We start from the raw sequence: 20,072 nt of genomic DNA, 5'->3' as shown, positions 1-20,072 counted from the left end.
TCCCAGCTTTTTTTGTTTTGTTTTGTTTTGTTTTTTTGCAGAAATGGACAAGCTGATCCTAAAATGTATATGCAAATGCAAGGGACTCAGAATTACCAAAACGATCTTGAAAAAAAAAAAAAGTAGACTCACACTTCTTTTATTTTTATTTTTTAGAGACGGAGTCTCTATGGTACCCAGACTGAAATGCAGTGTCTTAGTCACAGGTGCAATCATAGCACACTGGAGCCTCAAATTCCTGGCCTCAAGCAATTCTCCTGTCTCAGTCTCTTGAGTAGCTGTGCCTATGGACATGTACCACCACACTTGGCAACACACACTTCTTGACTTCAAAACTTTCTACAAAGCAACAGTAATCAAGACAGTGTGGTACTGGCAAAATGACAGACATACAAATCAATGGAACTGAATTAAGAATTAATAAATAACCTGTGTCTATGGTCAACTGATTTTCAACAAAGACGTTGAGACAATTCAATGGAGAAATAACAGTCTTTTCAACAAATGGTGGTGGGATAACTGGAAAGCCACATGTAAAAGAATGATGTTGGCCGGCCGTGGTGGCTCACGCCTATAATCCCAGCACTTTGGGAGGCCGAGGTGGGCGGATCACGAGGTCAGGAGATTGAGACCATCCTGGCTAACACGGTGAAACCCCGTCTCTATAAAAATACAAAAAATTAGCTGGGCGTGGTGGTGGGCGCCTATAGTTGCAGCTACTTGGGAGGCTGAGGCAAGAGAATGACATGAACTCGGGAGGCGGAGCTTGCAGTGAGCTGAGATTGCGCCACTGCACTCCAGCCTGGGGACAGAGTGAGACTCCATCTCAAAAAAAAAAAAAAAAAAAAGAATGATGTTGAATACCTAGCTCATAACATATACAAAAATTAACTAAAAAACTGACCACAGAACCCAAAAGTAATAGCCAAAACTATAAAACTCTTATAGGAGAACTTACGGGTAAATCTTTGTCACTTTAGATTAGGCAAAGGTTTCTTAGATACGACACCAAAAGCAGAAGTGATGTTCAAGAAAGTAGAAAGCTCACAGAAGAGTGTATTTCCAAATCAAATATCTATTTCCTAATAATACACCTTTGTATAGTTTGGATACCTTGTATATGAAGAACTATACGAAGAACTTTCACAACCCATCATAAAACGACAAATAACCCAATTTTTAAATGGGCAAGGGATCTAGGTAAACATTTCTCCAAAGAAGATATACAAATGTATTGCTTCTCTGCTTTTTGGCTAAGATCAAGTGAAGACATACAAATGAATAATAAATACATATGCCTGATATCATTAGTCATCAGGGAAATGCAAATTCAAACCACTTCATATTCAGTAGGATGGCTATAATCAAAAAGTCAGTTAAGAAATATCGACAAGGATGTGGAGAAATCTAAGTTCTCGTACACTACTGTTGAAAATGTAAATGATGGGACCATTTTGGAAAACAGTTTAGCAGTTCCACATAAAGTTACCATATGGTACAGTAATTCTACTCCCAGGTATATATATACTCTGGAGAATGGGGAAAAACCTCCAAAATTTTATACACAAATTTCCATAGCAGCATTTTTCATAATACAGCAGCCAAAAAGTGAAAACAACCCAAATATTCATCATCCGAAAAATCAGTAAGATGTACACATGTATGCTCACACAATGGAATATTATTTGGCAAGGAAAATGAATACACATGCTACAATATAAAAACATTACTTTGAGCAAAAGAAATCAATCACAATAGATTACAATTCATTTTATATGAAATGTTCAGGATAGGCAAATATTCCTACAAAATTAGTTTAGTGGTTGTCAGGCACGAGTGCAGGAGTATTGAAGAGTGACTGCTAGTAGGTATGAGGCTTCTTTTTGTGGTGATAAAATGTTTTAAAATTACAGTATGGTGATGGCTGCTGTACACAATGTTAATACACTAAATACCACTAAATTGAAACTTACAGATGTAAATTATATTTCAATAAAGCTGTTTAAGAAACAAAACCGGCTGGGTGCCGTGGCTCACGCCTGTAATCCCAGCACTTTGGGAAGCCAAGGCGGGAGGATCACGAGGTCAAGAGATCAAGACCATCCTGGCCAACATGGAAAAACCCCGTCTCTACTAAAAATAGAAAAATTAGCTGGGCATGGTGGTGCGCGCCTATAGTCCCAGCTACTTGGGAGGCTAAGGCAGGAGAATCGCTTGAACCTGGGAGGTAGAGGTTGCAGTGAGCCGAGATGGCGCCACTGCACTCCAGCCAGGCAACAGAGTGAGACGTCTCAAAAAAAAAAAAGAAAAGAAAAGAGAAAGAAACAAAACCAATGGGCAACAGGAAAACATTGACGGCCGAGAAAAGAGGAAAGATGGTGAGACAGTGCTAAAGGCAAACTCTGCCTCTTTGGGAATGATTTGATGGTAGCCAATATGCTGAGGTCTGAGTGAAGAAGACCAGAACTCACTTGGAAGGCTGGAAAACTTTTCTCAGTTCAGCACAGATGGGGCCTGTTCATTGTTTCACAGTTTCAGGTCATTCAGTTCTCCATTTCTTCTCTTGGGCTGAGGAGAAGAAATATGTTGCCTCTCTCTGTCTCCATCTTACACACGAATACTGCCTAACATGCATCCTTCTTCATTCTAAGAACATGGAGCCTGTAGGTATCAAATCACTGTCTCTCCATCTACATCCTAGTTAGAAAGTTCGGATAATATGTAAGTGGGAATTATGTTGGAAAGAAAGTCACTGTTAGTCCTTCTGGTAGCAACCACATAGTGCAGATGTGTGTATGTTGAAAAGGGCTTGGAACTCCCACTCATACACAACAGAGATGGACAGATGAGAACGAAAAAAGGGGTCAAACTGAAAGGAGAGAGAGATCCTGGGGCTCCCGATATCTGGGCAAACATATTGCTCCCCTACACTATCCTGTATCTACCTCCCCAACTCCCCTACTCCTACACAAAGCACTCCTGCTTTACTTTCCATGTCAGGAAATTAAATGTATAGAATTTGCCACTTGTTACGATACAGGTACACTTCAATAAGCATACAGAGTTCAGTAAAAATACAGCAGTTGCTTAAGGGAAGAAAATGGACTAGGATTATGAAAACACTGATCCACCAAAGCAGAAAGCCCCCATTTTCAAACAGCTGATAACTAAGAATGTAGTAAGACTCCAACTTCTCATGTATTTCAGTCATTGCCCATGAGTACTCATCCATTCAAAGACTACTAACTATAATATAATTATTAGTCATTAAGAACAAGTTAGACCACTAACAAACCAGACAAACAACTTAGTTCATTACCAAACTGGGACAGATTCAAATTTGTGCCACAGGCAAAAGGATCTATATTCAAATCCCTTAAACTACTAAACTTGATTTAAAAAAAAAAAAAAAAAAAAAGTTTAAGTCTTGTGACCAGGGGGGAAAAAAAGAAATAGCAAAAATGTTTAAAAATTAAGATGATGTTTACCTTTATTTTTGTGTTCTTATCCATGAATAAGTCTCTACAATTGTACTATACTAAAAGAAAAAAGAAGTTCTTACTTTAGACAGGAGATTATTGAGTTCATGGGGATGAAGCTTCACCACTTCTCCAAGTTGCTGTGCAGCAGCTTTTCTTGTTACAGGAGTAGTGCCAGTATCCAGTAAAATAAAAAGGCGATCGAGCCTGAAATAACAAAAATACAATGGTTATTCTGAAATGTTTTTCCTCATATGTACAAGTTTGAGTCAACAAATGTACTGAGCAGATGCTATGAAGGAAGACCTACACTAACATAGATAAGCCCCGGAAGGACATTATGGTGAAATAAGTCAGACACAGAAAGATAAATGCTGCATATCCTCACTCATAAATGTGAGCTAAAAAGTTGATCTCATAGAAGTTAAGAGTAGAATAGTGGTTACTAGCGGCTGGGAAGGGTAGGAGAGGCAAGGGGGATGGAAGAGGCTGGTTAACCTATTTACAGCTAAATAGAAGGAACAAGTTCTAGTGTTCTGAGGCACTGTAGAGTGACTAAAAAACAATTTACTGTATATTTTCAAATAGCTAGAAGAGAGGCACTTTGAATGTTCCCAACACAAAGAAATGATAAATGTTTAAGGTGAATAATATGCTAATATGATCATTACATTATATATGTATATGAAAATATCACACTGTACCCCCATAATAATGTACAATTATGTGTCAATTAAAATAATACTTTTTCTAAAATTGCAAAAATAAAAATAAAAGTGACCTATGCTAGGATTACAAGAGATGCCTAATCTCTTACGGAACTTGCTACTGAGGTTGAGGGGAGCAGGTAAGGCAAGTACAATACGACACATGGCAGAAAAAGAAGTACAAAGTGCTTTGAGGATTGTGAAAGAAAGGAGCAAATACTATATCCCCAACTATGTAATACTGAAAAGGCTTCATAAAATAAATGGTGTATGAGATGGATCTTACTGGTAGAAAAGAATTTTAACACTGGTGGAGATTAGGTGGTGAAAGGGAAAGGGGAAGAAATACCTGGAAGATGGAAAACAAGAACACAATAAGAGAAGGGAGAGTATATTTAGGGAAATGAACAACACAGTTTGGTTGTAATTCAGGGTATACTTAAGAGAAGAGTGGGAGATACAGCTACAGAAGTAGCTGGAATCCTACTGTGGAGACCTTTTAATGAACTCGCAACCATGAAGGTCTTGGGTCAAGAAAGTAATGGAACTGAAACTACGCTTTAGGAAGATTAATCCGGCAGCAGTGTGATACATGAAGTAAAATGGAAGGAAACTCAGCAGGGCATGGCCACGTTTGTAATCTCAGCACTCTGGGAGGTCAAGGTGGGAGGATCACTTGAGGTCAGGAGTTCGAGACCAGCCTGGCCATCATGGTTAAACCCCATCTCTACTAAAAATACAAAAATTAGCCAGGTGTAGTGGCATCCACCTGCAGTCCCAGCTACTAGGGAGGCTGAGGCAGGAGAATTGCTTCTGAAACCAGGAGGCAGAGGTTGTAGTGAGCTAAGATCACGCCACTGCACTCCAGCATGGGTAACAAAGTGAGACTGTGTCTAAACACTTGCCTTTACCCATTCATTCACTGGCTTTTGCTATAGGATTGGTGAACAGTCAATCAGACAGTAGGACCAAAAAAAGGGAAAAAATGGTTTCTTGACCTACTTTTGTCTTGATACCATCCCCCTTCTACCCTCATTCAATTATCCTTTCTCCAATATCTCAAATCAGTGTTACTAATCCATTCTCTTCTTCCAATATGCAGAGCTCTCTCCCTACTGAGAAAATAAACTGCTTGATCTCCACTCTCTAGAACACTTTCTTTTTACTGTCAAGCATCTTGAACAAGTGTTTAAAACAACATTTCCTCATCACATACAATTTAATCCATATAAATCAAGGTTCCATCTTTCTACACTGAAATATCACACCTGAAGGTCACCAATGAACTCTTAGGCTCCAAATCCAATAGTTTTTTAAAAGGCCAACTTTTCTTGACTCTTCCTTGACAGCTGTGACCAGCAAGCACCCCATTCTTACACTACTTTCCTTCCTAGGTTGCACATTATATTACCCTGTTCTCCAAACTCTTCTTTCCTTAGTTCTCCTATTCTTAATACTCTTAATATTAATATTGGGAGAATATTCATGTTCAATCCTTGGCTGCTCAACTCTCATCAGTTTCTCCCTGAGGAAACTGTATACTGTTATTTGTTTAAATTATATCCAGAACAAATATTCCCCAAGTCCAGGCCCTCTGAGAGTGCCAGTTTCACACTCCCAACTGCCTTGTCATCCTGTTGCCAGATTAAGTTCCTAAAGCACCCTTTGAATAAACCACTACCTTACTCTAAAACTTTCAATGGCTCACACTTACCTACCAGACAGTAATCCAAAACAAAAAGTATCTCCCAAATATGGGTATTTTTGGTTTCCACAATTTTGCCTATACTGTTTCCTCCACTTAGAATGTCTCTCACACTCCTCCAAGCTAGGGTTACAGTGGCTCACCCCTCTTTGAGGGGATGGTTTCCTGGCCAGTTTCTGCCAGATCCCCAGAATGGTCACTGGTTGTGGTTGCAGTGAGTAGGTACTCTGCCTCACTGCAACAGCAGGCAGCTGTGCAGATATAACGGCCCCAGGTGTGAGACAGGAACTGCTGGTGGGAGGCACAGCTGAGAATATGGGTTTATCACCTGGAATTTAACCAGACACACGATTAGACGTGATCTTCAGGTGTGCCTGAGCTTGCTTCTCTAACAAGAGAATAAAATGTGCTACAGCAAACAAACAAAATATTTTCTCTTTGTTCAACTTTCCAGCTAGCTCCCATCCATCAAGATTCAGCTGAAGTCCCTCACCTTCTTGAAACCATTTCAAACTACTATGCAACAGAGATTACTTCCTTTTCTGAAACCCACATGAATTCTCAACTTGAACAGCTACTTAAGTATTTATCATGCTATTTGGTGGCATCTCTCACATTAGTCACATGATGTCTAATTTTCCTCATTAGGCTTCATCTCCTTCAATCATTCTTTTTGTCTCGCACAACACTTTGCACAGTATTCAAATATTTGTTACATAGTTGATATTTACTGTAACTAAAACTATACTTAAGGAAAAGTTCAAGTTTCTTAGGGACAGTTTAAGAACCAACTTTAAGGAAAGAAAAAGTATTTTGTATTTTTTTTTTCCTGCTTCCTTTGAGAAACATCCTTAATCTGTGATAGCAGTATTACACAAAAAAATGGATTGGTAAGGTAATGTTTCAGTAAATGAAAAGATCAGCACAGCAGTACTTCAGCATTCTGAATAAGGCAGTTAGGCCTGTCCCAAATAGCAAGCTGAAAAATGCCATGCAATAGGCACTATATTCCTTCCATAATTTCCATCCCTCCTAAACTTTCCTTTGGTCCCCTGCTACCCAGCTTCACTTAGAACTCCTGCTCAAAGACCTTATAGACTCTTCTCTAACCTAATGCTGATCCTGTCCCACAGCCACACAGTTCCTCTTGCCTCTCCTTTTTGCAGAGCCTTTTATCCCAATGCCATGTCACGTCACCTCTGCTCTCCCACCAGCCAAATGCCCTAAGGTAGCAGATCAGCTCATTCTCTCATCCACTCCATGCCTGTTTATCCTTACTTCTTCCACTTTGGATGGTAACCAAAATTGCCTCCCTGAATAGAGGAATGGGGACACAAGAATGCTTCTTTGATTCTCTTGACTTAAAGCCCCTTTCATAGCCCCATTCCTCTCTCCAGGAGAGCAGATTGGACACCACATAAAAGGAAGAACAAAAGAACAAAGAGATGAGCAGACAAAGATCTGACAAGAGGGCAGTCTAACCTGTTATCTCAGGGTAGCCAGCTATGAGGCAAGCAGGGTAAGCATCAGGGCCAGGCCACAATGGAAAAGGCTGATACAATGAACTGGTGGGGAAAGGAAAAGAACGTGAGACAGAGTCAGTATTATGTTGGAGGGTAGACAGGGCCCTTGGTGAGGGAAAGGTCTGAAGGAAGCTAGACGGTCAGAAGAGAAGGGAAAGTTAAAAGGAGGGCTGATTGAGGGAACACTGTACTTACTCCCATACTACTTTTGGCTAAAATTTCTGTTGCAGAACAGCTAGCAGGAAAAAGTAACATTCTTCATTCTCTGAACGATAGACAGACAGACAGAGGAGACACAGGTAACTGATGTCAAGCTGCATGGAAGGTACCAAAGACTATAGAAGGATAAGTAAAACATAAGAAAATTATATTTTATAATATCCACTGGTTATAAATTTATTGAGAATAAGAAATCTGGCCCATTTTCAATCTGGATGTCAACTCCAAGAAATAACTAAACAAGACATGATTCATGTAACCTGTGATTTCAGGCAAATATTCTAAAGACTGCCTAGAAAAAGGAAAGAGTACATAGAATTTTGTAGAGGTTATGCTAGCAGTTGCAATCCAACCTCTCTCCTCTCCAGATGTTTGCATTATGTTAATTCATAACAGTAAAGCCATAAAAATAAACAGAAAGAAATGTCACGCATTTTAAACAATAAAACGTGTCCTAGATTACTACTTCATAGTTAATAAACAAACACATGCTGTATTTCCACTCTAAAACATCCCGGGGGGTGGGGCACAAAAAGCCACACTGATATTTTCGAAATAAAGTTAAACTCTCCGATAAATTAGGGAAGGTCAACTGACAGAATACCTCACAAAGATAGCTTTGTGTCCTTAACTAAAAAAGCATGATCAGTCAAGAGTATCCATTTAGTTACACATATTTTATACGTAGCAAAAGTACAGTAAAATTTTAAGTATAGATGATTTGAATGTTTACTTTTCTGTGTTACTTAGGAAATAAGGAAAGATCATGACCATCACTTAGTACAGTGCACAGTGTGTACTTAATATGTGGAACTTAGCACAGTGTACATATTATCATTAATATGTTTCAAAAGAAACAACTTCCAACAAATTCTCTAGATTAGTGTTTTTAAACATATACTTTCTAGGTCATGTTGTGGATAATTTGAAACTATGTTAATGTTATGTTGTTTTAAACATAAAGATATCATACAGAACACTAAGAATCAATATGAAGGTGTGAAACCATACCAAAGCCAGGTGTAAGGGCAGGCGTATGCTACATAAGTTATCCCATTCTACCCCAGACCATAAACTCCATGAGAATGGAGAGCACACTGTTTTTCTCTGCTATACCTCTAGCACCTATGATACAGAAAGCACTCAGTTAGTATTGGTTAAATGAATGAAGAATGGTGAAAATGTACAACCAAGCTATGCTATTTCCTTCAAGACATTTTTTTCTACCCTCCATCCCTGATCGAACAACCTATAGCCTCTTGCATGACTTTATCTTAATGACAAAACATAGTACATACTAATCTAGGTTATTTAGCAGAAGTATGGGTGGTTTTAAAACTTCATATTAATATATATTATGTATTAACATGTAAACGTCATAATACATTTTAAAGTGTATTATTAAACGGTTAAAACAGTCTATTTTTATGTGTGTGTCACAATTGAAAAAAAAATTAAAAATAATACTTCAAACAAGTACCTTGAGAAACAAACCAAAGAAATAAGGAGGAATTTACCATTGGGATTGAAATGGAAAAGTTTTGATAATGACTCTTCTACTTTTTCTGGTTTATCTCTAAATTTTTTAAAGTATGAGATATTTGATAAATTACAATTTACAACAGTCCCTTCTGTCATCTTATAATAGATTGAAATTAACAATAAGGGCCAGGTGAGGTGGTTCATGCTTGTAATCCCAGCATTTGGGAGGCCAATGTGGGAGGAATGCTCGAGGCAGGAGTTTAAGATCACGCTGGCCAACATGGAGAGACCCCATCTCTATTTTTAAAAAATTATTAAAAATAAATTAACAGTAATGGAGGAATAGGCCTAGAAAACCTGTGTTGTCCTTTATTGGTAGTTTTTTCTACATTAACATTTTCCTGTCCAGGATCCACTCAACATCCCCTACATCAAGAAACTTCCTTTTATTTGACAGAATAGGCCTACTGAAACAATGTTGCTCTGAAGTATCAACAGTGCAAACAGAAAATTAACAAAATTGAGGAAGGTCTGCTCATATGTAGCAATTTGTTTCTTCCATAAGAGGATGCGTTTTTGTTTTTTCTGAACCCTTTCTGAACACTGTAACATTTTCAAATGCAAAGATATGTGAGAAATCTAAGGTATGGCTTTTAAAACAGTCATATCATAAGTACTGTCTAGACATTGTAGACATGACCTTTACAGCACAGATCGCTGAGGGAAAACTATATATTTTTGAAACCTTCTCTAGCTGATTAAGGAAAAACTATGTTCCTATTAACTAGCCAATGTACAATAATCAGTTCCATTAATTGTGGCATAAACAGGCAAAGGTAGCAAAAACAAGCTGTTTTAAAAATTGTATTAAGTCATGGTTCCCAACACAGCTATAGATTCCATAAACCTAAACCAGGCACGGTGGCTCATGCCTGTAATCCCAGCACTTTAGGGGCAAAGCCGCGTGGATCACTGGAGCCCAGGAGTTTGCAACCAGCCTAGGCAACATGATGAAATCCCACTTCTACAAAATACACAAAAAAAATTAGCCAGGCATGGTGCTGTGCATCTGTGGTCCCAGCAACTTGGGAGGCTGAGATGGGAGGGTCACTTGAGCCTGTGGCACAACACTGCCCTCCAGCTTTCTAGCCTGGAGGCCAGAGTGAGACCCTGCCTCCAAAAACAAACAACAAACAACAAAATGGCTAAGAAATCCATCTAAGGTTGCTTTGTTTGGGGGGCAGGGGACGGATTCTTGCTCTGTCACCCAGGCTGGAGTGCAGTGGTGCGATCGCAAAGGTAGCTTTTACTGTTGGTGGCAAAATCCCAACTAAGTAACAGATGATAATGAGAAAAAGCCTCATAAAGCAAAATAATGGTATTCAAAGATATAACACTTATTATTTAAATTATTCACAAGAAACACTGAAAGTCTGTAATATATGCTAATTTGTTTTTTGCTGAGGTTGACTTTGTGGAAACAAGTCAAGTAGCTAGTGAATGACTAGCTGACTTTCCAGCATCTGCATCTTAAGGACAACATTCTCCTCTACTCCTACATCTGTATTTTGAGTCTTGTACTAAGGGTCTAAAAGAGTCATATCATTTTCCATTGATATTTCACTGCATTTCACAGAGAACTTCAAATGCTATGACTGTATTTACAATTTCAGAGAGTAACAAAATTATTTTTGCAAGATGTAACTCAGCTACAGATCAACAGTCATGCATTTCATAATCTGCCACATTCTTACAACTGAAAGTACAGTAAAACCAAGCCTATTAAGCAGGGTTTAAAATATATGACCACACAAAATACATCATATCCATTTTGCATTATAAATGACCATGCTATTACAGAATTTACTGTATTATAAACTTCAAAAAATTATTCTAATTTCCTTCCTGTAGGAGGTAGCTTTAAAAAGAAAAAAAATATTCTGATGATTGTTAAAATTAGAAAATGGCCAATATTAAAAGCTATAAAGTCTTCCTTACTGCAAAAAAAGAAAAAAAGAAAAGAAAAAAAGTAGTTAAACTCAAAAGCACTCACTGAAAAACACTGGAAATAGTCTACTATGCACAAATTACAGTAAAATCATACTCCTACAAATGTAGGAGTAGAGAACAATGTTGTCCTTAAGATGCGAATGCTGGAAAGTCAGCTAGTCATTCGCTAGCTACTTGACTTGCTTCCACAAAGTCAATCTCAGCAAAAAACAAATTAGTATATGTTACAGGCTTTCAGTGTTTCTTGTGAATAATTTAAATAATAAGTATTATATCTTTCAATACCATTATTTTGCTTTATGAGGCAACTCATATGGCAACTCAAAAGGTATTAAAGCAGGAAGCAAAATCACTCATTCATTTTTTTTACATGTACTGAACACCCACTAACAGCCAGGCATTCTGAGGATGGAAAAAAATCAAAGACACATTTCCTTCTCTCACAGAGTTTATGTATCCAGCAAGTAAGATACAATTAACCAATTACAAAATATAAATATTATGACTGACAGGAATATGTATTGGTGCAAATAGCTCAGATGAAGTAAAACCAGAGAAAAAGTCCTGAACAAGGTGATATATATGCTTAGATCAAAAAATTGAGGCAGGTGGATCGCCTGAGGTCAGGAGTTTGAAGTCAGCCTGACCAACATGGAGAAACCCGTCTCTACTAAAAATACAAAATTAGCCTGGTGTGGTGGTGCGTGCCCGTAATCCCAGCCACTCAGGAGGCTGAGGCAGGAGAATCGTTTGAACCCGGGAGGTGGAGGCCAAGAACGCACCATTGCACATCAGCCTGGGCAAGAAGAGCAAAACTCCGTCTCAAAAAGAAAAAAAAAACTAAGGTCAGAACTAGCCATACTTGAGATGGGGCTAAGAAGTGTTCCAAACATAAAGAGTAGGGGGTAAGAAAATGAATTCTGGGGAGGGCGGAGGATAGAAGAGAGAAGGTGAAGGGGAAGTACAGAGAACTTGACACAGGATGAATCTAAAAAGACGACGCAGGAACCAGATCACAAAGGATCTGCTAAGATACGTTTGTTTGGGAATGCGGACTTTATCCTAGGGCAATAGGAAACGACTAAAGGGTATTAATCAGAAAGATGACCATGTTCATGTTCAAATTTGCAAATCAGTAAATAATGCAATTAAAGTGAAGAACAGATTGAATGAGATGCCATGGAAGGCAGGAAAAGGAGAGAGGCTCCTGTCTTGGACTAAACAGTCTAGTCCGAATACCAAATACAATGATACATAAACTTAATATGAGATTTATCAGGTGATACAATATTTAAAGGGATGAGTACTTCCTTTCCTAGGGCTAGAAATGTATATTTTCTAGAGTGTATATTTTCAAAAGATTGGATGTAGTTTTACAGCGACAAAAGGGAAGCGTCTCTCTAAAGGTGTCTTGGACTAGAGATGGTGGCATGTTTTAGGATTGTGGTAACCGGTATAGAAAGAAAAATGATTGACTGGAGAAAGATTAGAAAGGCAGAATATACAGGATTGGATTTGGTAACTGGCTGGACACGGGAAGTGGGAGGAAAAGGGAAGTCAAAGAATATTCTCAAATTTCTTGACCAGACAATTGAGGGAATAATGGTACTAATTTACTATTTCCCATCTGTTGGAAATTCTGGTGGAAATGTCTTTAAAATATTACAGTGTCTCTTCAGTTACGCATATGTAATAAACAGTGCAAAAAAATATTTTAGACTTGATTTTGGCATATGATTTTTACCTCCTGGGCTATTTTCCACCTATTTTACATAAAATAGTATTAAAATGAGTCTGCACCAACAGGAGAGAAAGGAAGTTTGGTTAGCACAGAACTACGCTTCGTGCGTAGAGAAGGTCAGCTTGAAACTAAAATTTGCCATTCAAAGAAGTCCACAGATGAAAAAGTCAAGAATTGACACTACCCCCAAAACACACAAGGTGTCTCAAAATGTTTAAGCACAGAAATAGCTCTTTCATAAAAACATGACAGGCTTTTTAAAAAGTGAACAAGAAAAAAATCTACAGAAAAAGAGTGCTAGTCTTCGAAACACAACATCCAGAACAAAAGACAGTACCTTCAAAACCCACTCAGTCATTCAGAAATATTAAGTGTCCTAAAATTCCGAAAAGAGATTAGTGTAGGCCGGCCCGGTGGCTCACGTCTGTAATCCCAGCACTTTGGGAGGCCGAGGCGGGCAGATCACAAGGTCAGGAGATCGAGACCATCCTGGCTAACACGGTGAAACCCCGTCTCTACTAAAAACACAAAAAATTAGCCAGGCGTGGTGGCGGGCGCCTGTTGTCCCAGCTACTGGAGAGGCTGAGGCAGGAGAATGGCCTGAAGTTGGGAAGCGGAGCTTGCAGTGAGCCAAGATCGCGCCACTACACTCCAGCCTGGGTGACAGAGCCAGACTGCGTCTCAAAAAAACAAAAACCAAAAAAAAAAAAAAAAGAGAGAGAGATTAATGTTGCCCGAAGTTTAGGTTCTTTTTATTTATTTTTTTTTTTTTTTTATTTTTTTTTTTTTTTTTTGAGACGGAGTCTCGCTCTGTAGCCCAGGCTGGAGTGCAGTGGCCGGATCTCAGCTCACTGCAAGCTCCGCCTCCCGGGTTCACGCCATTCTCCGGCCTCAGCCTCCCGAGTAGCTGGGACTACAGGCGCCCGCCACCTCGCCCGGCTATTTTTTGTATTTCTTAGTAGAGACGGGGTTTCACCGTGTTAGCCAGGATGGTCTCGATCTCCTGACCTCGTGATCCGCCCATCTCGGCCTCCCAAAGTGCTGGGATTACAGGCTTGAGCCACCGCGCCCGGCCTTAGGTTCTTTTTAAACACTTTCATTTTGTCTTTATAAAGCTACATCCAATCCTGTGATAATACACATGTTACTCTAAGAAAGGAAGTCCTCATTTCCTTAAACACTGTATTACCTGATAAATGTTATATTAAGTTTATATAGCAATGCATTTACAATGCATATATTCATGTATTTATACAGGAGGTAACAAATTAGAAGATACACCTTTCTATATTTGCAAAAATGTAAAATGTCACTTGCATTCTCTCAAGGCAGTTTTATTTAAAAAAAGAATTTACTCACATTGAATAGATTAATCTATAAAATAAAAATCAGATGCCCCATACTACGGCAACTAGCAACCCCCTTCACCCAACTCCCATGGGCTTCTCCCACACACTATTTCATCAGTCATCTAGGGAGTTTGTAAGGAATGGGTTATCCTTTCTCTTGCAAAACAGATAAAACTTGCGCACTTAATATGCTCCAAGAATGTGTTCAGTTAATTATAAAAAAGAAGGAAAACTATTTGTTTTCATCATTTATTCCTTCAGTCTATACGGTAAAAGAATCCAATTCTCATTAAAAGTTACCATATCAACTCTAAAGAACTTGGTGAATCCACCAGATTACTATCACAGAGGAACTATCCCTTAATCACATGTATACAGGGCCACCAAAATCCGCCTACAAAAGCTTTCCAACCATTCTATCACACTGGAGGAAAGAAGAATGTTTCTCCTATAGCTATACAAATAAATGTCTTGTTAGTTTTTCTATAGTTTTCCTGGGCTTTCCTGTTGACAGGCAATATTTCAAAAGAATATAAGATTTGTGATTTATCTTCCACGCCTTAGCTACGGAAAATGATGCTAATACGATAATTGGCTTAAGGTTACAACGCTGACGTTGGAATGTTTACTGCCAAACAAAAGGAGAAATTATACTTAATTTTAAAAAACATCTCAGGAAAGAACATACCCCTAAAAACGTAAATTAAAACTGTTAACATAATTAGACGGTCTCTTAGATAATAGTAATTCAGGTTTCCCCTCCATCGACACTAACTACTAAGTTTTCCCATGAAATGGAGGTTAGGGACCAGCCTTAGAATACTGAGAAAGATAAGAGACTTACTCTCCTAGAACCGAAAGAGGGAAGAGAAACCAGAGAACAGAAACATGGTGAGGAAAGAGAAAAAACAGCTCTAACGTGCTAAGGGGTCTATTTAACACGAAAAAGGCATTACTGAACCGATTCACCCAGGAGTAACCCGAGCCCAAACCCCCGCCGACCACGGGGCGAACTCCGAAGTCTACTGAAGAAAGCGCCAGAGTCCAGTGACAATGAGAACCGCTCTTCTCTAGGAGTAGGGGCTCTGAGAGGAGCCCATGCCTTGCCTGAGTCGCCTTTCAGTTCGCTCGTCTGGAGCAAGACCCACCTGGAGACCGCCATGGCCGGGTGCCGGCGGTTCGGAGCTCCCCGCGACCTACGCGCCGCGCAGCTGAGGCGCTAGTTTCCAGAAAGCTGAGAGGCGCAGGCCCAGGCCGCGGAGCACAGGGGAGCGGCCGGTGCGGCGTGGAGCGTTCCAGCGCAGGCCCTCGGGCATCTGCCCTGCCGCCTACCCGAGCTCGTCCCCGCGGCGGCCGGAGAGCAGGGGTCCAAGACAGTAGCGGAGGCGGCAGTCCTCCGACCCGCACGACTTCAAACCGGGTACCCCCAGCTCCGCTCTTTGCTGACGCGGGCGTCGGCACGCAGAACTGAGCGTCAGCGCGCCGGAAGTGACGTAAGCTCACCGACAGGGGCTCCGCTTGGCGCGAGCGCGTTGGGTTTGGTGGCAGGCACCTAAATAAAAGCGCTTTGTGCTGATATGGAGAGGATGTCTAGTCTTAAGACTAGGGAAGGAGGTGAAATAAGGGTCCCCTTATTTAACAGAGAAGGAAAAAGTCGATTTAGTCCAAGTCTTGGAACTTCAAAACCTTGGTTTCTAATTCCATACCACCCAGATTCTGCTTCCCATCAGACTGCTAGGAAGCAAGATCAGAAGGACCTTAAGATGAGCTTGTCCAGGTGGTGAAGCCAGTGGGAGGAGTGAAAGCAAGAAGTCGCTATGACACTGAAGAAATGGCTCAGATGTTTGTCATTGTTTGCCAGAAGTTCTGCTTAGGTATTGGAGAGGTCTTCTGACCAACGATTTTGCCAAGTTAGATTTCTCAATTGTTTGTGTTGTTTGTACCATCATTTTCTCAGCCAACCAGATTTGAAAACTACTATTCTTAAATTTTTGTTCTTTTGGGGGACTTATCTGGCTTTTCAATAGTTTTAAGTTCATTAGGCTTTTAAACACTTCTGCCAGGCCGTTGTCATCTTACACATGATTTTTTGTTGTTGTTGTTGTTGTTACTCGAGTTTCGCTCTGTCGCCCAGGCTGGAGTGCAGTGGCGCGATCTCGGCTCATTGCCAACCTCCGCCTCCCGGGTTCAAGCAATTCTAAATGTGCCTCAACCTCCCGAGTAGCTAGGAGGCACAAGGGCCCCACGCCTGGCAAATTTTTTTGTATTTTTTAGTAGAGACGGAGTTTCGCCATGTTGGCCAGGCTGGTCTCCTGCTCCTGGCTTCAAGTGATCCGCCCCCCTCGGCCTCCCAAAGTGCTGGGATTACAGGTGTGAGCCACTGCGCCCGGCCCTTAAACTTGATTTTTATGCTAGTAGTAAAATAATATTTCTCAAATTTTCAAGTCAGCCCATTTTATAGGCCACCAACAGATTAATCTTCAAAAAAACCTCACTGCTTTTTATCATGTGGCTTCTATGCTTATAAAGCAGGTCCATTGGCTTCTCATTACCTGAAGAGGCTACATCTCAATCCTTGAGTCTGTTTTTCATCTGTAAAATGAGGCTAATGAGAGGTACTGCAGAAGATTGTGGGAATAAAATGAGGTCATGAATCTAGAAGAGCTTACAAGAACTTTGTAAACCATAAAGTAGCATATATGTATGTAAAGAGAAAGAAACTAACAAGTACCTGCTCTGTGCTGGGCACATGACATGCATTATCCATATAATTTGTAGGGAAACCCTGAAAAGTTACTTTTAATCTTCGTAGACAAAGAAACTAAGCTCAGAAAGGTTAAGTAATTTGCCTCAAGATCCAAGCTAGTGATAATATTTATTGTCCAGTCATTCAACAAATGTTTGTCATCTCTCTGTATCAGAAACTATGCTTGGCGGTGTTTATACTATTGAAATCTAATCAAGTTGATGTTCGAGATATCTTTACATTTTCACTTTAGTCACCTACCTGCCTCATCAGTTTATCTCCTACCATTCAATAACAAGCAGATGCTTTTTACTGATTGTGTACAACATTCATTTAGCCAAAATTAAGCACCTACCATATGAGAGATTGGAACTTCTGAAGAAACCAGAACAGACAAGGTGCCTACTCTGGTTAAATTTACATTCAAATGAAAGGAAAAAGAAAATAAACAGATCAACACTGAAAATATATTTATGTGCTACGTAAAGAGAATGATGGGATTAATGGTATGATTAAAGACCTCCTCTTACTGGGTAAATCAGGGAAAAACAGGATTAGCTTAAGCTGAGCCCTAAATGACAAGAGGTAGCTAAATGTGTGACAGCCTGGGAGCCTTCCAGGAAAAGGGTATATGTAGTGCAAAGGCATAAGAGAAGTCTGCTCTGTTGGGAAATGAGATAGGAGAAGTAGAAAGGGGTCATCGTAAGAAATTTGGACTTTATTCTATATGAAGTAGAAAGTCATAGAGTTTTAAGCAAGTAAGTAAAATATCTGAGTTATATTTTTAAAATCTTTTTAATTTTAGATAATTGAGTATGTAGTCTAAATGGCATTAGAAGAGAGGAAAGGACTGGTGGTGTAGATTTGTAAAGGATGGTGTAATAATCAAATACATTGATATTGGACTGGCTTGTTTGTAAATCCTTTCTCACCACAGTTAATCACAGTGTCTTGAGGGGGAATTTTAAAACCTCTCTAAACTTCATCTGGGAAATGAGGATAATAATAGTACTCATAGGGTTGTGGTGATGATTACATTAATGCACATAAAACGTTTAACCAAGTGACTGCCACAAGAAGCCCTCAAAAATATTATTAACTACATTGCTTATTGTTTTTGTTAACAATGAAACCTTGAGTAAGTGGCAACTTCTAGTCTCAATTTATTCAGCTGTGAAATGGGGATAATGATAGTACCAGTTCACCACCCTTATCTATACTAGTTCAGCACCCCTGCCAGATAGTTTTCTGAGTTAAGAATTATTTAGGTTTTGAAAAGTAATCCAATGAATATACCTTGTATTATGCAACACCCCAACAGCTTCTAGGGCAGTACTCTATAATCAAATATATTTATAGAGCTGCAGCAAAATGTATGACTAACCATACTAAGAGGAATAAGTAAAAGACTATAGATAGACATATGCCAGTTCAGGCCAGGATTTGCTGCCAAATATATATTTTTGAGATGGCATCTTGCTATGTTGCCCAGGCTGGTCTTGAACCCTGGACTCAAGCAGTCCTCCTATATCAGCCTCATGAGTAGCTGGGACTATAGGTGAGTTTTTAAAAGTGTGGTTTTCAGACCATTTTCAATTTCAGAATTGTAAATAATAGATCATGAACCTGTACTTATAGAATCGTCATAAGAAAGAAATGAGTTCCTACATGATACACTTAGAAAATACTAAGTATTAGCCAGGCGTGATAGCTCATGCCTGTCATCCCAACACATTGAGAGGCTGATGTGGGAGGATCGCTTGAGCCCAGGAGTTCGAGACCAACCCGGGCAACATAGGGAGACCTCATCTCTACAAAAAAACAAACAAAAAAAATTTTTAATTAGCCAGCTGTTGGTGGCATGTGCCTATAATCTTAGCTACTCAGGAGGCTGAGGTGGGAGGATCCCTTGAGCCCAGGAACTTGAGGCAGCAGTAAGCCATGATCATGCTACTGTACTCTAGCCTGGGTGACAGAGGGAGACCCTGTTTCAAAGAAAAGAAAAGACTAAGTATTAAATAAATATTAACTATTATGATTAACTATTTTAGTTATTATTTATAATAATAACTGAATATATACCATTAAGTGAACAAATATTCACATTATGGGAGTTAAGGAGAAGAGATAATGAAAAAGAAAGCTTATTAAGTGAAATTATTGCTTAAAAAAGCCTTTCAAGTCTTGGGACAGATATAGAGAGGCAGATTCATAGAACTGAAAGATCCCCCAATAAATACAGCCCAAAGACATCCTCACCAAGGCCCATGATAATCACACTGTCAAAATTTAAAGAAAAATAAAGAATTTTAAAAGCAACAAGAGAAAAGTATCAAGTCACATATATGGGAATCTCCATTAGACTACCAGTGGATTTCTCAGGAGAAACCTTATAGGCCAGGAAAGAATAAGATTATATACTCAAAGTGCTGAAAGGAAAACAAAAACAAAAAAACTGTCAGCCAAGAATACCACACCCAACAAAACTGACCTTCAGAAATGAAGAAGAAATAAAGTTTTTCCCAAACAAGCAAAAGCTGAAGAAACTCATCACTACTAGGCCTGCCCTACAATAAATGCCTAATAGATGTTTATTTCTTTTCTTTCTTTCTTTCCTCTCCCTTTCTTTCTTTCTCTTTCTTTCTTTCTTTCTTTCTTTCTTTCTTTCTTTCTTTCTTTCTCTCTCTCTCTTTCTCTCTTTCTCTCTCTCTCTCTCTCTTTCTCTTTCTTTCTTTCCTTTTTTTTTGCTTTTTCTTTGATGTCTTGCTCTTGTCCCCCAGGCTGGAGTGCAATGGTGCAATCTTGGCTCACTGCAACCTCCGCCTCCTGGGTTCAAGCAATTCTCCTGCCTCAGCCTCCCGAGTAGCTGGGATTACAGGCAACTGCCACCACACTTGGCTAATTTTTGCATTTTTAGTAGAGACAGGGTTTCACCATGTTGCCCGGGCTGGTCTCGAACTCCTGACCTCAGGTGATCCACCTGCCTCGGCCTCCCAAAGTGCTGGGCTTTCTTGCTTTCTTCCTTTCTTCCTTCCTTCTTTTCTTTTCTCTTCTCTTCTTCTCTTCTTTCTTTCTCTCTCTTTCTTTCTTTCTTTCTTTCTTTCTTTCTTT

The 20,072-nt window shown here is 39.5% G+C and overlaps 1 protein-coding gene across 1 annotated transcript in view; it reads right to left on the bottom strand.

Moving 5' to 3' along the window:
* Positions 1 to 15,685, bottom strand: part of BTAF1 (B-TFIID TATA-box binding protein associated factor 1) — a 107,446-nt gene extending 91,761 nt beyond the window's left edge. The window contains exons 1-2 of the mRNA XM_025397202.1: positions 15,364 to 15,685; positions 3,563 to 3,686 (exon numbers count right to left, since the gene is read on the bottom strand). Of these exons, the coding sequence (XP_025252987.1) occupies positions 3,563 to 3,686; positions 15,364 to 15,377 (138 nt within the window). The 5' untranslated portion in view covers positions 15,378 to 15,685. The remainder of the gene's footprint in view (positions 1 to 3,562; positions 3,687 to 15,363) is intronic.
* Between the last annotated feature and the right edge of the window lie 4,387 nt (positions 15,686 to 20,072).

This window comes from Theropithecus gelada, chromosome 9 (assembly GCF_003255815.1).
Source record: "Theropithecus gelada isolate Dixy chromosome 9, Tgel_1.0, whole genome shotgun sequence".
NCBI lineage: Eukaryota > Metazoa > Chordata > Mammalia > Primates > Cercopithecidae > Theropithecus > Theropithecus gelada.
Note: the sequence above shows the minus strand (reverse complement) of the source record. Positions and strands in the feature narration are given on the sequence as shown.